This window comes from Gossypium raimondii, chromosome 5, assembly GCF_025698545.1.
Source record: "Gossypium raimondii isolate GPD5lz chromosome 5, ASM2569854v1, whole genome shotgun sequence".
Taxonomy (NCBI): domain Eukaryota; kingdom Viridiplantae; phylum Streptophyta; class Magnoliopsida; order Malvales; family Malvaceae; genus Gossypium; species Gossypium raimondii.
The window spans coordinates 41,220,447-41,240,865 of NC_068569.1; the positions used below are offsets into that span (position 1 = coordinate 41,220,447).

At 36.0% G+C, this 20,419-nt stretch overlaps 1 protein-coding gene across 1 annotated transcript; it reads left to right on the forward strand.

Moving 5' to 3' along the window:
- The first annotated feature begins 12,364 nt into the window (after positions 1–12,364).
- LOC105767035 (uncharacterized) lies at positions 12,365–13,855 on the forward strand. The gene has a single exon (XM_012586566.1). It carries the CDS (start codon positions 12,365–12,367, stop codon positions 13,853–13,855), a length of 1,491 nt encoding a protein of 496 aa, XP_012442020.1.
- The last annotated feature ends 6,564 nt before the right edge of the window (positions 13,856–20,419 follow it).

The window sequence follows — 20,419 nt, forward strand, 5'->3', positions numbered from 1 at the left end:
CATTTAGTGTGTTTTTAAATAAATTTAAAAAAACCCTTATTTCGCCCTTTGTTCGTATTTTTTCCGGATTTTATTAATTTCAATAAAATATATTATTTTCGTATTTTATTATTTTACATTATTTTAGTACATTATGTTTGAAATGTATTAATTTACTGTGTTTTTAAATAAATTTTAAAAAATCCTTTTTCGCCCTTTGTTTGTATTTTTTCCAGATTTTATTACTTTTAAAAATATATTATTTTCTAATTTTATTATTTTACATTATTTTAGTACATTATGTTTGAAATGTATTCATTAGTGTGTTTTTAAATAAATTTAAAAAAATCTTATTTCAACCATTTGTTCTTATTTTTCTCAATTTTATTACTTTTAATAAAAACACACTAAATTAATACATTTCAAACATAATGTACTAAAATAATGTAAAATAAAAAAAATTAGAAAATAGTATATTTTTTAAAAATAATAAAATCCAAAAAAAATACGAATAAAGTGCCAAAATACGAATAATTGGTGCCGTCTCTGCCTCAGGCACCAAAGGTGCCTCCTGTGGCAGGCCCTTCTTTCAGGTTTGTTTTTTTTTAACTATTTTTTTGTATTATTTTGGTAAATAAAAATTTTTTATATTATTTTGATATTATATTTATAAAAGACCCGACTAAATATGAATAATAATAATAGAATATTGTACATGAAGTGGTGTTTTTCCAATATCAAAAAGTGTTTTTTTCTTTTTAAGAAATTAGCAAAAATTCATTTTTATTTAGTTAAATAGCACAACTTTACTGACTGCGATCTGAATAACTCTAAAATGCGCCATGTGGACTGCATAGTCCACTTTACTTCTGTTCTTTTTTTCCTTTTAAATTATAATCGTTAGATCCAAATTAAAAAAAAAAATTAAGGTCATTAAGTTTTTATATCGTTTGACCCAAACAATAAAAAACAATTACAGTTGGAATCCAACAATTAAAACTAAAAATTATGTTAATCAATAGTAATAAATTTTAGTGTTACCCTCTGTCTCTCTCCCTTTATACACCGATTCTTCACCTTTTCAATCTCACGTTTCACCATATAAGATCATTTTCAAACTTTTTACAATCTCTTTTCTCACATTTACAAAATCATCAATTTACATTATCATATTCTCTAGCCTTCAATTCCTTTTGGTAACTAAAAGGAGACACTAGGTGACATTACAAACATAAAGGGGCTTGTCTATAACGAACACGTCCCATGATATCATCAATTAAGATCATCCAGATTGTAGATCGGAATTATCAAAACACTAACTTGTAGAAGACCAATGAGGTGGACGTAGGTTTCTTTCTAAAAACCCTAAGCACCACTCAAAGCTCTCTCTTTCTTTGTTTGCTTTTGACTGCTAACCACCTGCTGTTGCTGGTTGGTCGCCCCTCTCCCTTTTCCTACTTGTTTTTTATGCCCTTTTGGGGGCCTCATTTAAGATTTCGTAGCTCGTATTATGGGATAATTTCTAGAAAAGCAAAAGAAAGGAAGAATAGAGAAGAAACATAATAGAGAAGAGAAAGAAGAGATGAATTTCACCGATTAGATCGATGATTGAAAACATGCCTTCCTCCTACCCTCTGATTCTGTTATATTGGGGAAGAAGAACTGCCACGTGGAACAAAAGAAAAGAAACGATTACAAGGCTAAGTAAAGCACAGTGTTTTGCACTGACGGATCAAAACGATTCATTTCATTAAATCCCCCCTCTAAACGTTACGTTTCGTACTAAACTCAAAACATGAAAAAATAAACAGAAATTTAAAATCCATTTAAGCTTATTAAATCATCCCTTAACAATACTCCCTTAATCAAAGGATCCTTGACCTCAAGGATCAAAGGTTGGATAGTGTTGCTTGACGAGAGACAGAACCTCCCAAATAGCATCTCCTGGAAACGAGTTCGCCCACTCGACCAAGACCTCAGTAACTGCCTGGTGACCCATCATGACCACTCGACGGTTTAAAATTTGAGATGGCTCCTTTAACAACATACCTTCAGGTCCAGTGGGTAGCAATGTGGTAGTGACAGGTTGATGACCAACATGACGTTTGAGCTGGGAAACGTGGAAAGTTGGGTGATCTTCGAGCCAAGGGGCAATTGGAAGGTATAGGCTACATCACGCACCTTAGCATTAATCGGAAATAGCCCATAAAAGTTAGGAGAGAGCTTTTGATTCCTGACCCTTTCCTCAAGGAATGCTGCCTATAAGGTTGAAGTTTCAAATACACCGAATCACCTACTTGGAAAATTCTCTTATTTCTCCTCTTATCTGCATACTGTTTCATACAATTTTGGGCATGTTTAAGGTGGTACCTGAGCAACTGTCGAGCAACTTCTCTTTGTTGCAGGCTACGGTCCACGTTATCAACCTTGTTTTTGAAACACCTTGTTGCAATTGTAACATCTTTGAAAGTCTTCACTTGAAAAGATTTCAATTGTTTATCATATGTCCCATAAATCACTAAAGGACTATTTTTCTTGACATTTTCCTCTGACCATCTTCCGTTAATTCTTTTCCCAAACAATCGCCCTGTTAGTTTTGATCGATAGTAATGTCTCAACTTCTTTGAATTGCTTCAAGTTCTCAAATAATATATTTATCTCAATGTAAGGGCTAGTTGTAGTAGGATCATACGATGGATACCAACTCTTTCTCCTGGTACAACCATCAAATATTTTCTCTCTAATCACTACCTATATTCCCATAGTTATCAAACTACTTGATTTCATCAGATAGCTCATCCTCCCCAACAGTCTCAAGAGCAACTGCCTCAGCATGGGCCTTAGCTTGGGCCCTCGTAGAATCTACCTCATCGTTCGCATGCTCTTCCCTTTCTACCTCATCCCTTAATGACTCAGCCCCTATAGCCTCATCTTGGGCCCTCACAGACTCTACCTTGCTACCTCTCCCCTCACAGACTTAATCCTAACATCCTAGACATCTATCCCAAGAGAATCAACCCCAACGCAGTTACTTAAATGTGCATAAAAAATTCAGGCACATTTATCCCATGTTCTATATAAGCATTAGAACACCACGATCTACCATATACCTCATCATGTTTAAGGTTTTCCGGTCACCATAGAATGACAATAACCCTTCCCCTTGATGTCTACCAAGTATTAAATAAAATTTATTAGATATGTTGTGATACCCAACATCCTTGCATATGCTTAACAACTCAAAACTACCCAATAAATTAGGGCCCCACCTAAATTTCTTTGACAACCTCACTATCATATACTAAATTTCGACCCTTACTAAAAATGCCTCACCATAATGAGATTATAGGGGTGTTCATTCGGTTAACCGACCGATTAACTAACCCGAAATTGCTATAACCGAATTAACCGACTTTCTAAAATTTTTAACCGTTAACCGAACCGATTTTTTTAAAAAAAAATTAACCGAACCGAATTTTTTTCGGTTAATAAGGTCGGTTAACCGAATTAACCGAAAATTATGTGTTTTTTATTTTTGGTTAAAAATTACCCGAATTACCCGATTACCCGAATTACCCGAAAATTACCCAAAAAGTTTGGTGTTGAGCTTGAGAAAAAATTGGGCCGGGCTTAATTTGACCTATTTTAGGCCCTACCCTGCAAAATTCGGTTTACCCGATTTTTTTCGGTTAACCGACCGATTTCGAACCGATTTAACCGTTAACCGAAAAAATCAAAAAAAATTAACCGACCCCGACCAAATTTTTTCGGTTAACCGACCGATTAACCGAACTCGGTCGGTTAACCGAAAAAAAATCGGGTTAACCGAATTATGCACAGCCCTACATGATTATACACAACTCCATTAGCTTGTAATTAACCATAAACTAATATTTGTTAACATCACAAGTATTATACATTAATAAGCCTTAATTACAAGTGTCAACATCACAATTATTCTATATAAACAACCTAACTTTAAAAAAAATATCCAAAACATACTAATAATCATATATACATGTTGCAATAGGTACACTTGGTAGTAAAGAATAAATTATATTAGTAGCCACATGAGTTTTGAAACTTCAATAAGTAATGCAACTTATAGAATATTTAATTGTAAGTAGGCACATCGCAAAGTGCAAACAATAAGGAAAGGATCTTTGTTTGAAGTTGCTAGTTCTTATGCTTATTTTGGTATGTTTGTATTGCCTGGGTGTGTTTATGTCTTGTATTGTCTTACAGGCTTCAATTTTAGGTTTTGGAGTTATTTGTATTGAGATTGTGGTTTTTTCTTAATAAAATGCTACTTTTCAATATATATGAAATAAAATAAGCATCCCATCATTAGTAAATAAAATTTTACAATATTCCAACATCATTTGATTTTGCTAAAAGTATTGTTGATTTTTGTATATGCCATAAGGTCCATGGGAGTACGTTTCAACTTTTGGACTTATATGATGATGATAGTCTTTTATAGTAGTAATTCACTTTACCAAATGAAATAAATGTTTTCTTACTTAACTTTAAGATACAAGCTTGGTGATATTTTTTTATGTCATTAGTACAAAAATTTATAAAGATAGGTTTAAAAGATATCGTGTCTCATAAAGCTTATATAAAACGATTTTGAAAAGATTTGAGATGAAAAGTTGTTCACCAATAGTGACAATAATTGTGATAAGGGACAAATTCAATCTATTTGGTTTTCTAGGAATAATTTGGAAATTCGACATATGTAAGGTATTCTATATCTATTTACAATTATTAACCTTAAATGTGATCATATTTATACAATGTTAAGAGAGTTGTGTCGTGATCAAAGACTATGAAGGCTAAAGAAAAGAAGAGTCCTACATTTTTTTGCAATCTTAGTCGTTATCTCCGAATAAATATAAAGTAAATAGAATGACATTTTTCAATGAAGGATGAGTTGTGCATTTGATTTAATGATAAGGGATAATGATGACTTGGAAAACATCTATGTTAAACAAAGAGCTCATCAACTTGTAAAGACAGATTAAAGAAGATATTGATAGTGAAAAATCTGTTCTTTGGGGAATTGTTTTGAGAAGAGAATTAATCATTTTGAATGATATGTTATAAGACACTTACTAGGTGATTGAAAGAATTAAGCCTGAGAATCAAACTAATATGTACAGAGGTGGGGTTGCAACTTAAGTAAAGGAATTAGGCTTAAATCATCAAGCTCTTTGTATTATGAGAATTTTAATGTATCGCTTGTCTAATTAAGGATCTGCAGGTGTAAAGATAAGCCCGAACTACATAAACAATTCTTGTGTGATTAGTTTTCTTATAGTTGTTCTACTTGTTGCGACCATAACTCTTACCACAACTTTGCCAAATATATGTTGAGGCATGTTTAAAGATTATTTTGCATTTGTTGAATTCTTTTTGTACAGCCCAATTATTGCCCGGGCCCAATTAACAGAGCCCAAACGGCCCAATAAGCCCAATAGGCCCAGAACCCAGTCAAGGGTTTCAGAAAACAGAAACCCTAGCCAAGCCTAGCACCGCACCCATCCCTCTATCATCATCATTCGTTTTGTCCCATCGCCACCCACCGTTACTAGCTTCATCAACACCTGCAAAACAGAGCAAACACGCAAAGAGCAGTAGCAAATAATAGAAAAATAGAAATAGATGGGTTATAAAAGCAAAAAAAAACACTATCTTTGTATTTTTTTTAACAACAACAACTGAAATAAAAATGAGATCTAAAAGAAAAGGTTGATTCTAGTTCTTTTTCCTTTTCTGTTCTTGTGTTGTGATTTATTTTATTTTACTTTTTTTTTGTTTTCTATCTTTCTTTAACAAAAAACGGAAAGGAAAAGGGAAGAAAGTACTTACCGGTTTCGAAAGCCCGTCGCTGGAGATCTTCTCTGGTGTTGGAATCAGACCAAAAGGGGTACGAAATACCCTTCCTTCTTTGGCCTATTGAGTCCGGAGGACTCGTTTTTTAAAGGGGTTGAAAACGGGGTTTAAAAGCTTGACTTTTAGGTGTCCCGGCCACCGTCCCCGGCGGGGCCGGCGGTGATTTCTCGCCGGATTCTGGGTAACTCCCGGAGAGGGCAAGGAGGGGGAGAGAGCTGAGCTCTCATTTTCTTTTCTTTTAAAATTGAATGAAATTTTTTTTCTTTATTTTCTGCTATTTATACAGGCCACCATACGGCGCCGTTTTGGGCTTGAGTATTATGACCAAAACGACGTCGTTTCTCCTAATAACCAAAAACCCGACCCGATGACCTTCAGGATCCGCGTGTTTCTGCAGTGAAGGGATATTTGCGTTGCGGATCCTTCCGCATTTCGCCCATTTTGTGATTTAGTCCCTTTTTGTTAGGTTTATTTTATTTTTATTTTTAATTTTGCCTTGGAATTTCTTTCAGATTTCAATCTGACCCATCTTGAAGCTGTGCGTTTTGGAGGGACGGGATTATTCCCCTTTTGGTCCTTCCTCGTTATTCGCGCATTCAATGTGGTCATTTTCCCTTAATTTATTTATAGATTTGGCCCCGGATTTTGGTTTTAAAATTTAATTTAGCCCCTTTTTTGTTATTTTGTTTGTTTTATTATTAAAATCAATATATGTGTCTTGTTGTTATATTATTATTATTACATAATTGCTTATATATTTGTACCCGTATGTATATTTTATAACTTACTTAATATATACATATATACTTATATTTTATAATTTATCTACATATATATATGTATTTTTTAATTTGTAGATACATACGTGCATCTATACTTACATAAATATTTAATAACTTTAAAATATATATATTGTTCATATTTTATAATTTTATGTATATACATACGTATATATTTTCCTTATATGTACATATATATTTTTCATATTTTATAATTTTCATATATTTTCTTTTATTTTCTATGTTCATTTATGTATTTATTTATATGTCCATTTTATGCTTTAGTTTATTTATTTATTTATTTGCTATGGTATATACATGATTGATTTATTTTATTATTCGTTTTGTTCATTTTTATTCACATTATCATGTTTATTATTCCATTATGCATCTAAATATCATAATTCAAAAAAGGAAGATATTCTTAATTGAGGCAATATTTAGCATTTGTAGATTCGAGAGGATCGTACCCTAACTTACTGGGTTTCGATTTTCACGATAAATCTAAATACACGAATCTTTTTAAACTCATTTTTTAAAAATAATCTCGGGATTAAAAAAATCGCGTCCTAACTTACTGGTCGTGATCTCATTTTAAATCCGAGATGGCTAAAATATCTTTTAATAAGCTTTTTTTATTCGTGTCGAGAATTTGAGACATTGTATTCTAACTTACTGGATATGATTCTTTTTCTCGATTAACGTGAAATATACTTCTTTTTCCAAAAATTTTCATTTTAATACAAGGATCGTATTTTTAATTCTTTCAAGTTCTCAATTTTCAACATCAAGACATTAGATAATGAACTAGGTACCAATTTCTGGGCGTTACGAGGGTGCTAACCCTTCCTCGTACGTAACCGACTCCCGAACCTGTTTTCTAGATTTCGTAGACCAAAACTGTTGTTTTAATAAAATCAAATTATTTATTAAAAACAACCTCTTTCCAAGGTGACCCAATCACACCTCAAAAAGGATCGGTGGCGACTCCCTTTTTCGTTTTCAAAACCCAAGTCGACCCCGTTTTTCATCCAAAAAAAATGGTGTCAACAGCTTGGCGACTCCGCTGGGGAAAGTAAATAAGAGAGTCAAGCCACGAGTTGACTATTTCTTGTCTTTTTGTTGAAAGTTGAAAATTTGATTTAAATATACGATCCTCTCATTGCATTTCATTTGTTTTGAGTTATAGTTTTTATCATGTTTTGTATTTTAAATTTTTATATATCTCTGCATATTGCATTGCATGACCGTTGGTCACACCTTTTAAGTGGGAGTGAGAAGATACTCCTTCGTGAGGTTTTCACCTCCGTGCAGGATAGTGGATCGCTTTCGGGATACATCCGTACCTATGTCTTCGTGAGATTTTCATCTCCGTGCAGCCATAGGGAAATGTATTCCCCTGAACCGAACTCGGTCTATATGAGCCTATAATGGGTGAAGATCGAGGAATCTGCTGGTTCAGGTACCTTTGCTTTAGAGCCAAACCCCATGTAGTGAACCTTAGGAACTCGCCTTAAGTAGAACTACACCAAACCCTAGTAGATACCTGATGTGCTTTTATTCTTTTTGAATTGTCTTGGATTATATGTTTATATCTGATACTGATATTTGTTGTTTTACTTTGGATGCATGACATTTCAACTGCATGGCATTTCATTATTTCAAGGCATTGGTTCATATTCGGTTTTTAGAAAGAAAGCTTATCATGGAAATGAGGTTTCTTGATAAGGTGGAAGATAATGCGGCGGTCCGAATTTGGTCGAAAATGACACAGCGAGAGAAAGGGGATAGTTTGGCTGAAGGATATATATCAGAGTTATGGGACTTTACCCGCATCAGCATAACCCAGAACGATTTACAAGAGTTGAAAGAAATTTGGGACCAGTGGAACGAGGAGGCCAGACAGTTGTTTTATTCTCATTATGGGGACTTGCCGTACCTGCTAGATATGAAGGTAGATAAGCACCTGTTTCGGGCTCTCGTGCAATTTTAGAACTCCGCCTATAGTTGTTTTTCGTTCGGAAAAGTTGACTTAGTGCCTACGATAGAAGAATACATGGCTTTACTCCGGTGTTCGAAGAGTCAAGTCGACAGAATCTACTCAAGAGCCGCAAATGCACCCTTTTTGAGAAGGTTGATGAACATAACAGGTATGAGTGAGCAGTGGGTTACAGCCCGAATCAAACAAAAAGAGGATAACAAGTGCATTTCTTGGAGGAATTTGAAAGATGTGGCCTTGGTGCACCTGGATATAAAAAAGAGGGTAGATGTCTTCGCCCTGAGCATATACGGCTTAGTTATCTTCCCTAGAGCTTTTGGGCATATTGATGAGGCAGTTATTGATTTGTTCGACTGCCTTGATAAAGGAGTTACCCCGGTTCCAGTAATTTTAGCGGAGACATTCAGATCATTGAGTACCTGTTGGCGAGCGGGCGAAGGCAGATTCATTGGATGTGCACAGCTGTTACTTGCGTGGTTCCACAGTCATTTTTGGAAAGTGGATAATGTGTCATATCGAGTCTTCTCTGAAAACTATTCGCCACTAAAGGAGATAGTAGCTACACCGAGAAGAGATGACATTTCGATGGAAAAATGGATGGCAATTCTTCAGAACCTGCAAGAAGAAGACATTGAATGGAGAGCTCCGTGGTTACTTCCGGACGATATTTTGTACCGGTGTGGTAATTTTGATTGGGTCCCTTTGCTTGGAATCTGGGTAGCTATTGGCTATGCCCCGTTATTAGTGCTTAGACAGTACAGGTCAAGACAGTTTATACTCGCAACCCAGGGGCTGGCCGAATGTGAATTCTCGTATGGGGGTGATGGCTACAAAAAGAGGATTCGTGAGATATCCAATGCGTGGAATCAGACTCTTCAAATGAAGCGATTGGCTGTAGGACCAATGACGACCCCCGAATATGATGAATGGAGGGTCAGAAGAATCAATGACAATGTCCCCAAATCAAGCCCCGAAGGCAGTCAGTCGATAGAGGAGCATTTACGGGTCGTCCCTTCTGAACTAGAAATTTTGAAGCAATATTTTGAAAGGAGAAATGCAGAGTTGGAAAAACAGATAGAGCAAATGGAGGAAGAAAAAACAAACTTAAGGTTAGATGCAGATGTCCAGAAACTCGAGATGGAGCGATTAAGGAAAGGAAAAGCTAGGGCTGAAGAAGATCTAGACAGTCTGAAAATAGATTACAAGAAGTTGCGATCATCAATGAGGACTGCCGGGTTGGGAAAGACTTCTGAACAATGGCGTAAGGAGATTCAGGAAGAAAAGAACAAAGCTGATAGATGGGAAATGAGGTTTCAAGAAGTTCAAACACAGAATGAGACTTTAAAGAGGAGTCTGTCAAAGAATCAGAAGGAAAAAGGGGAACTAAAGAATAAAGTGTCTGAGTTAGAAGAATCTCTCCATCGGCATCGAAATCGAAATTCTGTGATGGAATTGAAGCCAAGCCTAAATAGAATTGAAGAGATGAAAGGAAGAATTGAAGAGTTAGAAGCAGCATTGCGAAGTTGTGAGATTCGGATTGAGCACTTGAAATCTAATGAAGATCGTCAAGCCGAGCAGTTGCACTACTTTCAGAACCAAGTAAGAGATAGAGATCACATTATGGAAGAAGCCGTGCTTCAAATCCGGGAGGTGGCTGATCACCTGCAGACGTTAGCAGTACAAGCTGATGTGTTAAGCGTGAAGTACGAATTAGAGTCAAGTCGAGGACAGGAGCTAGCCTCGTTACTTAAGAGGATTAGAATTTTGAGTTTTAGGGCTAAGTCGTATCTGTAATCCACCTTATGTAAAAAAAATTATTTTCTAGTAAAGTTTTTAGAATGAAATTGAATTAGAATTAACGCCTTTTTGCATTCATTTCATGCATTGCATTACATTATATGCATTAATGACCATTAAAAGACCCTAATTAAATAAAATTATTTCAGTTAACCTGGAAAACCGTCACTCCTGCGGAACTCGAGCGAAATCAAGGAACATGGATCAAAGATTAGAAAAACTTGAGCAGCTCCAAAGAGATATGCAAGATCAGATGGAAGAGCGGTTGGAAAAGATTCAGCGAGAGATGATAGAAAAATGCGGGAGTCCCAAGACGACATAATGACACGGTTAGCGCAACTATTGAAAGGAGGAAATGACAAGGGAAAGGACCCTATTGTTAATGTTGATGAGGGAAATAATGATGAACCCCTTTACCCTCCAGGCTTTACCCCTCTGCACGCGCATACTCAAGCTGAGCTGTACCCACAAAGACCCTCTGTTACAATTAGACCCCAACAGTTTCAGACGAGTCCTCCAATCGGAGTAGGTAACAATCCCGAAGAGAATCCTGCCAATCTCATGGTCCCTAATCTCGATGACGTGGCAGAAGTGGAGAAAACGAAAGTAGATCTGTCAAAGTAATTAGAGGACCGATGTAAATGGCTGGAGGAGAAGTTCAAAGCCATGGAAAATGCTGATTACCATCGAGGAATGGACGCCAAAGATCTAAGCTTGGTACCAGATTTGGTCCTCCCTCCAAAATTTAAGATGCCGGAGTTTGAAAAATTTGACGGGACAAGTTGTCCCAAAGCTCATATCACTATGTTTTACCGAAGGATGACCGGGTACATCAACAATGAGCAACTGTTGGTTCACTATTTTCAGGACAGTTTGATCGGGTCAGCGGCTAGATGGTACAATCAATTGAGTCGAACCGAAATCCACTCCTGGAAAGATTTGGCGCAGGCCTTTATAAAACAGTACAGACATGTGATGGATATAGCACCCGATCGAATTGTATTGCAAAACATGGATAAAAAACTAATGAGAGCTTTCGCCAGTATGCTCGGAGATGGAGGGAGGTAGCAGCACAAGTTCAACCACCACTTTTAGAGAAGGAGATAACCATGCTTTTTATCAATACCTTGAAAGCTCCATTTCTCAATCACATGTTGGGCGATGCCACTAAAGCTTTTCAGACATAGTGATGTCTGGAGAAATGATAGAGAACGCCATAAGATGTGGCAAGATAGAAGCAGGAGAAAGTACTAAAAGGTCGGCTCCAAGGAAGAAGGAGCACGAGATAAACAATACAAGTATGTTTAACAAGGACCATTCTAAAACAATCACGGTAGGACAAGCCAGAGCAGTAACCGCTAATCGGCAAGGTTCTTCGAAACAGGAATCTAATCCAAGGCCAAATGTAGAGAGACTTCAATTCACACCCATCCCAGTGACGTATAGGGAATTGTACCAGAACTTATTCGATGCACATGTGGTATCTCCATATTACCTGAAACTAATGCAACCCCCATACCCTAAGTGGTATGACGCAAACGCCCAATGCGAGTATCACGCGGGGACTAAGGGGCATTCGATTGAAAACTGCACTGCATTCAAGAAGTTAGTTGAAAAAATTATCAATTTGGGGATCGTAAAGATTGGTGACTCATCAGGACCAAATGTAGCAGAGAATCCGTTGCCCAATCATGACAATAAAGGGGTGAATGCGATAATTGAGAACAGAAGAAAGAGAGTCAAAGCCAACGTAGCCGAGATAAGGACTCCCCTTGAATGAGTTTGGAAACAAATGGTGAAAAGAGGTCTCATCAAGTAAAATTCAATAGAAAGGCCTGAAGGAGCAAGGAAGTTTTGTGAGTTCCACGCAAAAGAAGGCCATGACACCCAAAAGTGTACCGAGTTCAGAACCATGGTGCAAAGCTTAATGGATAGCAAAGAGTTAGAGTTTTATGAAGAGATTAATGGACTAGAAGAAGGAGAGGTCTATGCTACAGAAGAAGGATCTACGGGGAAAGCCCAAAAGGTTAATTACCCGGTGGTAATTATTTCAAAACCAATGAGCAGAGAATCTGGAATACAAATAGCACCAAATGTCATAATCCAAAAACCTGTATCCTTTCCCTACAAGGATAGCAAAAAGATTCCTTGGAATTACAACTGCAATGTAACAATCCCAGGAGAAGAGAGCTTGGTAAATGCTTCAAGAGAGGATGAAGGATTCTATACACGAAGTGGAAAACGCTATGATCCGGCAAACGCAAGAGTGGAATCTAGAGAAGGAAAAGCCTTAGCGGTTGAATTGGGAAAAGCAAAGACAGACAAAATTGAGCCGCGTATCAATCAGCCGGTAACTGAAAATGAGGCTAATGAATTTCTAAAATTCTTAAAACATAGCGAGTACAGCGTGGTAGAGCAATTACATAAGCAACCGGCTCGTATCTCGATGCTTGAATTGCTTCTAAGTTCAGAGATACATCGTAATGCGCTAATTAAGGTGCTAAATGAAACTTACGTTGCTGATGATATCTCAGTGAATAAGTTGGACCGTTTGGTTAATAATATCAGTGCCGACAATTTCATTTTCTTTAATGATGATGAAATACCGCCCGGGGGAAGAGGAGCCACCAAAGCCTTACATATTTCTACTTACTGCGGGAAACATATGTTATCAAGAGTGCTAATTGATAATGGATCAGCCTTGAATGTTTTACCCCTATCCACTTTAAATAGGTTACCGGTGGACAGCTCTCACATGAAATCATGCCAGAACATAGTGAGAGCATTTGATGGTACCGAAAGAAAGGTGATGGGAAGAATAGAAGTACCTCTCTTGATTGGCCCAAATACGTACGAAGTGGATTTCTTAGTTATGGATATCAAACCTTCGTATAATTGCTTGTTGGGGAGACCATGGATTCATTCAGCAGGGGCGGTGCCTTCATCATTGCACCAGAAGTTGAAATTAGTGACAGAAGGCCGGTTAATTACGATTGACGCTGAGGAAGACATCATTGCATCGGTAACCAGTGACGCACTATATTTGGGAGTAGATGATGATGCGGTCGAATGTTCTTTTCGATCCTTAGAGTTCGTAAATGCAACTTTTGTCACTGAGGGAAAGAAAATCCCAATGCCTAGCATATCTAGAGCCACAAGGATGGGACTACAAATGACAGTTGGGAAAGGAGCTGTGCCTGGAAGAGGACTGGGAAGATGCCTTCAAGGAAGGATAGAGGCACCAATGGTGAAAGACAAACAAGACCGTTTTGGTTTAGGATTTAAACCAAATGCCAAGCAGAGAAGGAAAGAGTTAGAGAGAAGACAAGATAGAAGGAAGGCGCGTTTGAACGGAAAAGAAGTTGATTGGGAACCTATGGCTTTTGTAACAACCCGATTTTGACTCTAATCGGACATAGTGGTTTCGTGACCACAAGTCCGAGTCAAAAGAATATTTTAATATTATTTTGTGTGTTTATTATGTGTGAATTTAATTGTGTGAAATTTTCGTGTTTTAATTTTGTCATTTGAGTGTCCGATTAAATAAAAGGATTAAATCGCTTAAAATAAAAATTTAGGGGTTAAATCTAAAAGTACCTAATTGTTGTTGTCTTTTTAAAATGGGGGATTAATGATGCAATTAGACTAAAACATAGATAGTGGGTGGCAAAGGACTAATATAACCTTATTATATATGTTTTGTTTATTAATTATTAAAGGTTAAATAAGTAAATTAATAAATAATGTATAGTATAATAAAACAAAACATAAAACAAGCCATTATCATCTCTTTTGTTGGCGAATGTTGCAAAGAAAGAAAACATCCATGGCATTTAGGGTTTCGCACTTTACTAGCTTGATTAAGGTATGAAATTGTTTCGTTTTGATAATTTTTACGTTTTGAGATCGTTGCTTTGAATACTTCAAAACCCATGTATTAATTTTGTGAATTGTTGATGATTTTGAAATGTGCCATTGATGAATGTTTGAGTTTTGTCATGTTAGTTGATGAAATATGAAATATATGTGTTAGATTAACATGTTTTGTCTTTAAATTTTTAGTGAATTTGAGTAATTAGAGTTAAATTGTGAAAATAAATTTTTGAAGGACTAAAATATGAAATAAATGCAATGTGTGGACTTGTATGAGAACCATGAATATTCGGCTCTTGTGTGGTATGGGCAAATTTTGTGTATTTTGTGTTTTGTGCAAAAAGGACTAAATTGCAAAAAGTGCAAAATGTTAGGGGCAAAATGGTAATTTCCATTTATGTATTTTTGAACTTAATTGAATGTTTTGATGAATAAAAAGGTTAAATTTGATTATGTTTAGATCAAGAAACGAAGAAAACGAATTTGGATCGGGGGAAAACGAAAGTAATCGAATAGTCGATCGTGTCCGCTGATATCCGAGGTAAGTCTATTAGCAATTAAAATTTATTATGTTAATATTTATTCATGTATACTAATTGTATTTGGAGTTGAGCTATAATTAAAAGTATATTGATTGAGTAAATTTTGAAGTATGGATGATATTTATATATATAGAATGTTCGAATATAAAAGTATAATCTTGTATAGATTTATGGGTTGAAATAAAGGTAAGAAATGTATAAGAGTATAGTTGATATTCGAATAAGCATGTATATATATATATATATATGTATATATGTAATGCTAGAATATATATATATATATATAAAAGTTATTGAAATTACTTAAAGTATGAATATTGCATAGGTATAAATTCTTGATTTTAATTAAAGAATTGTATAATATATATATATGGTGCGAATATATATATATATATGTAGGCATATATATGTATAAACTCTTGGATTTATTTGAAGTTATGTAACCCATAATTGTAAGAGAAGTTTTAAATGGATATGTACATGTGAATTATAATTTATATATATATGCTATATTTGAATAAGCATGCTTACATATATGTATATGTTCTTATAATGAATTTTAAGTATGAGTGTTATATATATATAAATGTAAATCTATTATATATTTGATGAGCTAAAATTTAAAAGTATATGTATTGAAATTAGGTATGGAATTATATATTGATATACATGGTTGATTGTATATATATATATAGGTTTAAGCTTTGCATTGAATTAAAAGTATACATTTTAAATGCTTGCATGATTCAAACATGGACTACCCATTTTCTTGAGATAGAGTTGAGATTGTGAATTATATATAAATGTTATGAATGTATGTTGCTATTAAGAAATATACGAGAAATCATCCTTGTATCTGTGAAATTGAGATTTTCAGGCTAAGTGCCTAGCAGGCTACGTGCCGGTGATTTGAATCGGGTTATAAACCTAGCAGGCTATGTGCGGTGATTTGAATCGGGTTATAAACCTAGCGGTGCTACGTGCGGTGATTTGAATCGGGTTATAAACCTAGCGAGGCTACGTCTTGGGTGATTTGAATCGAGTTATAAACCTAGCGAGGCTACGTCTTGGTGATCTGAATCAAGCTATAAGTCTAGCAGTCTATGTGCCATTGAATCTGTTTTAATTAAGTGATTGTATACATTGAATATATATATATATATGTATATGATTTGGTTATTTATATTGGATTAATATATGAACATCTGTTGCTATGTTTTTGAAGAGCATTTAAAAGCTCGAATCTTTGTGTCTGGTAAGTGTATATATATATATATATCTATGCGTTTGGCATATGTGAACTAAAGTATATATACATATATGTGTGCATTCGGCAAGTGTGGCCAATAAGTATATTTGGAATATATATATATGCAATTAATGATGATGTATATAACTTAATTTTTATGTATATAATGATAATACAAGTGATCGTTAATATGTATTTTGGATATGCTATAAACTTACTGAGTTTTAGAAGCTTACTTTGATTGTTTTTGTTTATTTGTTTATAGATTTTGGAGACGCGTTACGAGTTCGGGGATCGTCAGCTTAGTCTATCACACTATCGATCGTTCTTGGTATTTTGTATATTTTCAACTCGAACCTATGGCATGTATAGTCTAGTTAATATGTTTAAATTATTTTTTTTATATGTAAATATGAGCCATGCGAAAATGACTTGTCTCTTTTCGTTTTGAATTTGGTATTAAAGAATATGTTTTAATGGTCTATTTATTATGCTTAATTTCGGTTTAGTTAAAAATGGCTTGATCATTATGTTTAAACTTAGTTTTATATATATTCTAGGTGGAATGTTCAATGTGATTGATTTAAATGATTCGACTATGGCATAGGTCTATTTGTATAAATGATAATTAGTATGATTGATAGCTTGATTATATTTCTTGATTGGCTGTGTTTGTTCGGTAATGCCTTGTAATCCTAATACGGCAACGTATACGGGTTAGGGAAAATGTTAGGAAACTTGAGCATCAATGCCATATTTGGCATCTATTCCGTTGAACCTGGGAGTGTTTTAAACAATTGGACTGCAGAAGAAATGCCTGAAGTTTTTAGAGCTTTTCCAGAGTAATATTCAAAACATATTAATTGTTCTAAGCCTAGAGAAAATGAAAACTTTTGTGAACTGAAATGGGCTTATATGTGGACATTGTGATTTCAATGAAATATATCTTCGCATTTTGAGTATATATTCTTTTAAAATTCTTTTCATTCTTTCATACGAATAGTCATCTTGAATACTTTTATTCCGAATCATTCTTTTATTCATGGTCATACTAAATAAGAATCCTTAAATTCATACATTCCATGTACATTCTTTGATACCTATAACAGGTCCCAAGATATCAATGATATGAGTGACTCTACTATGGACTTAGAAAATCCTTTTGAACGAGATATGTGTTTAGAGGAATCTCAAGACTTTGAAGATAACACAGATTGCAACCTATCTCCGGACTTGTTGAGGATGGTAGAGTAGGAAGAGAAACAGATTCTACCTCACGAGGAGACAATAGAGACAGTGATCCTGGAAGAGGGAAAGGTGGTAAAGATTGGCACGTGCATAGCTGAAGAAGTGAAACAAGACCTCGTTAAATTGCTTCAGAGTTCAAAGATGTCTTCGAATGGTCATACCAGATATGTCGGGGTTAAGTACTGACATCATAGTTCACCGACTTCCTACAAAGGAAGATTGCAAACCAGTTCAGCAAAAACTCCGAAGAATGAGGCCTGATGTTGTGTTAAAAATAAAAGAGGAGGTGCAAAAACAATTCGATGCTGGATTCCTGCAAGTGGTCAAATACTCCGAGTGGGTAGCTAATATCGTTCCTGTCCCTAAGAAAGATGGAAAGGTACGAATGTGTGTAGATTATAGAGATTTAAATAAGGCTAGCCCAAAAGATAACTTTCCCTTGCCGCACATCGACGCCTTGGTGGACAACACAGCAGGGCATTCGCTGTTTTCTTTCATGGATGGTTTCTCTGGATACAACCAAATTAAGATGCATCCTGAGGATATGAAGAAAACTACATTCATAACCCTATGGGGAACCTTTTGTTATAAGGTGATGCCATTTGGGTTGAAAAATGCAGAGAACAACGTGTCGGAGGGCCATGGTAACACTGCTCCATGATATGATGCATAATGAGTTAGAAGTCTATGTTGATGACATGATTGCAAAATCTAAAATGAAAAGGAACATGTGCGTGTCCTTAAGAAATTATTTATGAGGTTGAGAAAATTTCACTAAAGCTAAATCCAAAGAAAATGCACATTTGGGGTCAGATCAGGAAAATTGCTTGGGTTCGTGGTCAGTGAGAGAGGAATTGAGATTGATCGACAAAGTAAGAGCAATACAAGAATTACCCCCGCCGCGTACTCAAAAGGAGGTTCGAGGTTTTCTAGGAAGGCTGAACTATATTGCTCGGTTCATCTCACAGCTAACTGAGAAATGCGACCCCATATTTCGCCTCCTCAAGAAACATAATCCAGGTGTATGGGATGAGGAATGTCAAAAAACTTTTGAAAAAGTCAAACATTACTTATCCAACGCCCCAGTGCTGATAGCACCCTGCCCAGACAAACCGCTCATATTGTATTTGGCAGTATTTGAAAATTCCATGGGATGCGTGCTTGGTCAACATGATGAATCAAGACGAAAGGAAAGAGCAATCTACTATCTCAGTAAGAAGTTCACCGAATACGAAACAAGATATTCGCCAATCGAGAAATTATGTTGTGCCCTAATCTGGACAACTCGGAGATCGAGACGAGACATGTTGTACCATACGACTGGTTAATCTCCAAATTGGACCCTCTGAAATACTTGATGGAGTCAACCGCTCAATGGAAGAATGGCCCGATGGCAAATTCTTCTATCTGAATTTGACATAGTCTATGTGAACCGTATATGGTCAAAGGGAGTGCAATAGCGGAATTCCTAGCAAGTAGGGCTCTGGATGATTATGAGCCATTGAACTTCGATTTCCCAAATAAGGATTTGATGTATGTCGTAACTATAGAGAAAGATTTCCAAGAAGGTGGTCCTTGGAAGTTGAGTTTTGATGGAGCTTCAAATGCTATAGGCAACGGAATTGGGGCAGTACTCGTGTCTCCTAGTGGAGATTATTATCCTTTCACTAGCAAATTGGACTTTGACAACACAAATAATATGGCTGAGTATGAAGCTTGCATTATGGGCATCCGGGCAGCCATAGAGCGGAAAATTAAGGTGCTAGAGGTATACGGGGACTCTGCATTAGTAATTTATCAGCTCAAAGAGGAATGGGAAACAAGAGACCCGAAGTTGGTCCGCTATCGAAAATTGGTTATGGAATTGATTGAGGAATTTGATAGTGTCACCTTTAGTTACCTCCATGAGATGAAAACCGGATGGCAGATGCTTTGGCCACTTTAGCCTCCATGTTTAAAGTGAACAAATTAGAAGATATGAAGCCTATCCAGATCAGCATCTATGAGGCTCCAGCCCATTGTTGCAACATTGACAATGAAGAGGGAAAGGATGATCACCCTTGGTACCATGACATATTGCGATATGTGAAGAGTCGTGAGTACCCTAACCATGCGACAGAAAATGATAAGAAGACATTAAGGAGATTAGCCATTGACTATGTCCTAGATGGGGAAATTTTGTATAAAAAGGGAAAAGATCAAGTATTGTTGAGGTGTGTGGATGCTGTCGAGGCAAAGGAAATTTTGGAAGAAGTGCATGAAGGTATCTGCGGAACGCATGCCAACGGCTTCACGATGGCCAGACAAATTATGAGATTTGGGTACTATTGGTCCACCATGGAAGGGGATTGCATTTCTTATGCCAAAAGGTGCCATAAATGTCAAATTTATAGTGACAAAATGCACGCACCACCTTCACCCCTTCATGTTATGGTTTCTCCATGGCCTTTCTCCATGTGGGGAATGGACGTTATCGGGCCAATATCTCTAAAAGCTTCTAATAGGCATCGTTTTATCTTTGTGGTTATTGATTACTTCACTAAATGGGTGGAGGTTGCTTTATATGCAAATGTCACGAAGTCGGCAGTTAGCAAGTTTCTGAAAAAAGAGATCATATGTCGATATGGGATGCCTGAAAGGATCATATCCGATAATGCGATGAACTTAAACAATAACTTAATAGCGGAATTTTGTAGTCAGTTCAAGATCAGACACCACAATTCGTCACCATACTGTCCAAAAATGAATGGTGCCGTGAAAGCAGCTAACAAAAACATTAAGAAAATTGTAGGAAAAATGACTGAAACCTACAAAGACTGGCACGAGAAATTACCTTTTGCTTTCCTGGCATATCGTACTTCTGTTAGGACCTCTACTGGGGCAACACCGTTTTCTTTAGTCTATGGGATGGAAGCAGTTTTACCCATAAAAGTTGAAATTCCTTCTCTCCGAGTATTAGCTGAACTAAAGTTGGATGAGGCTGAATGGATTCAATCTAGATATGACCAGCTAAACTTGGTAGAAGAAAAGAGGTTAAAAGCTATTCGTCATGGTC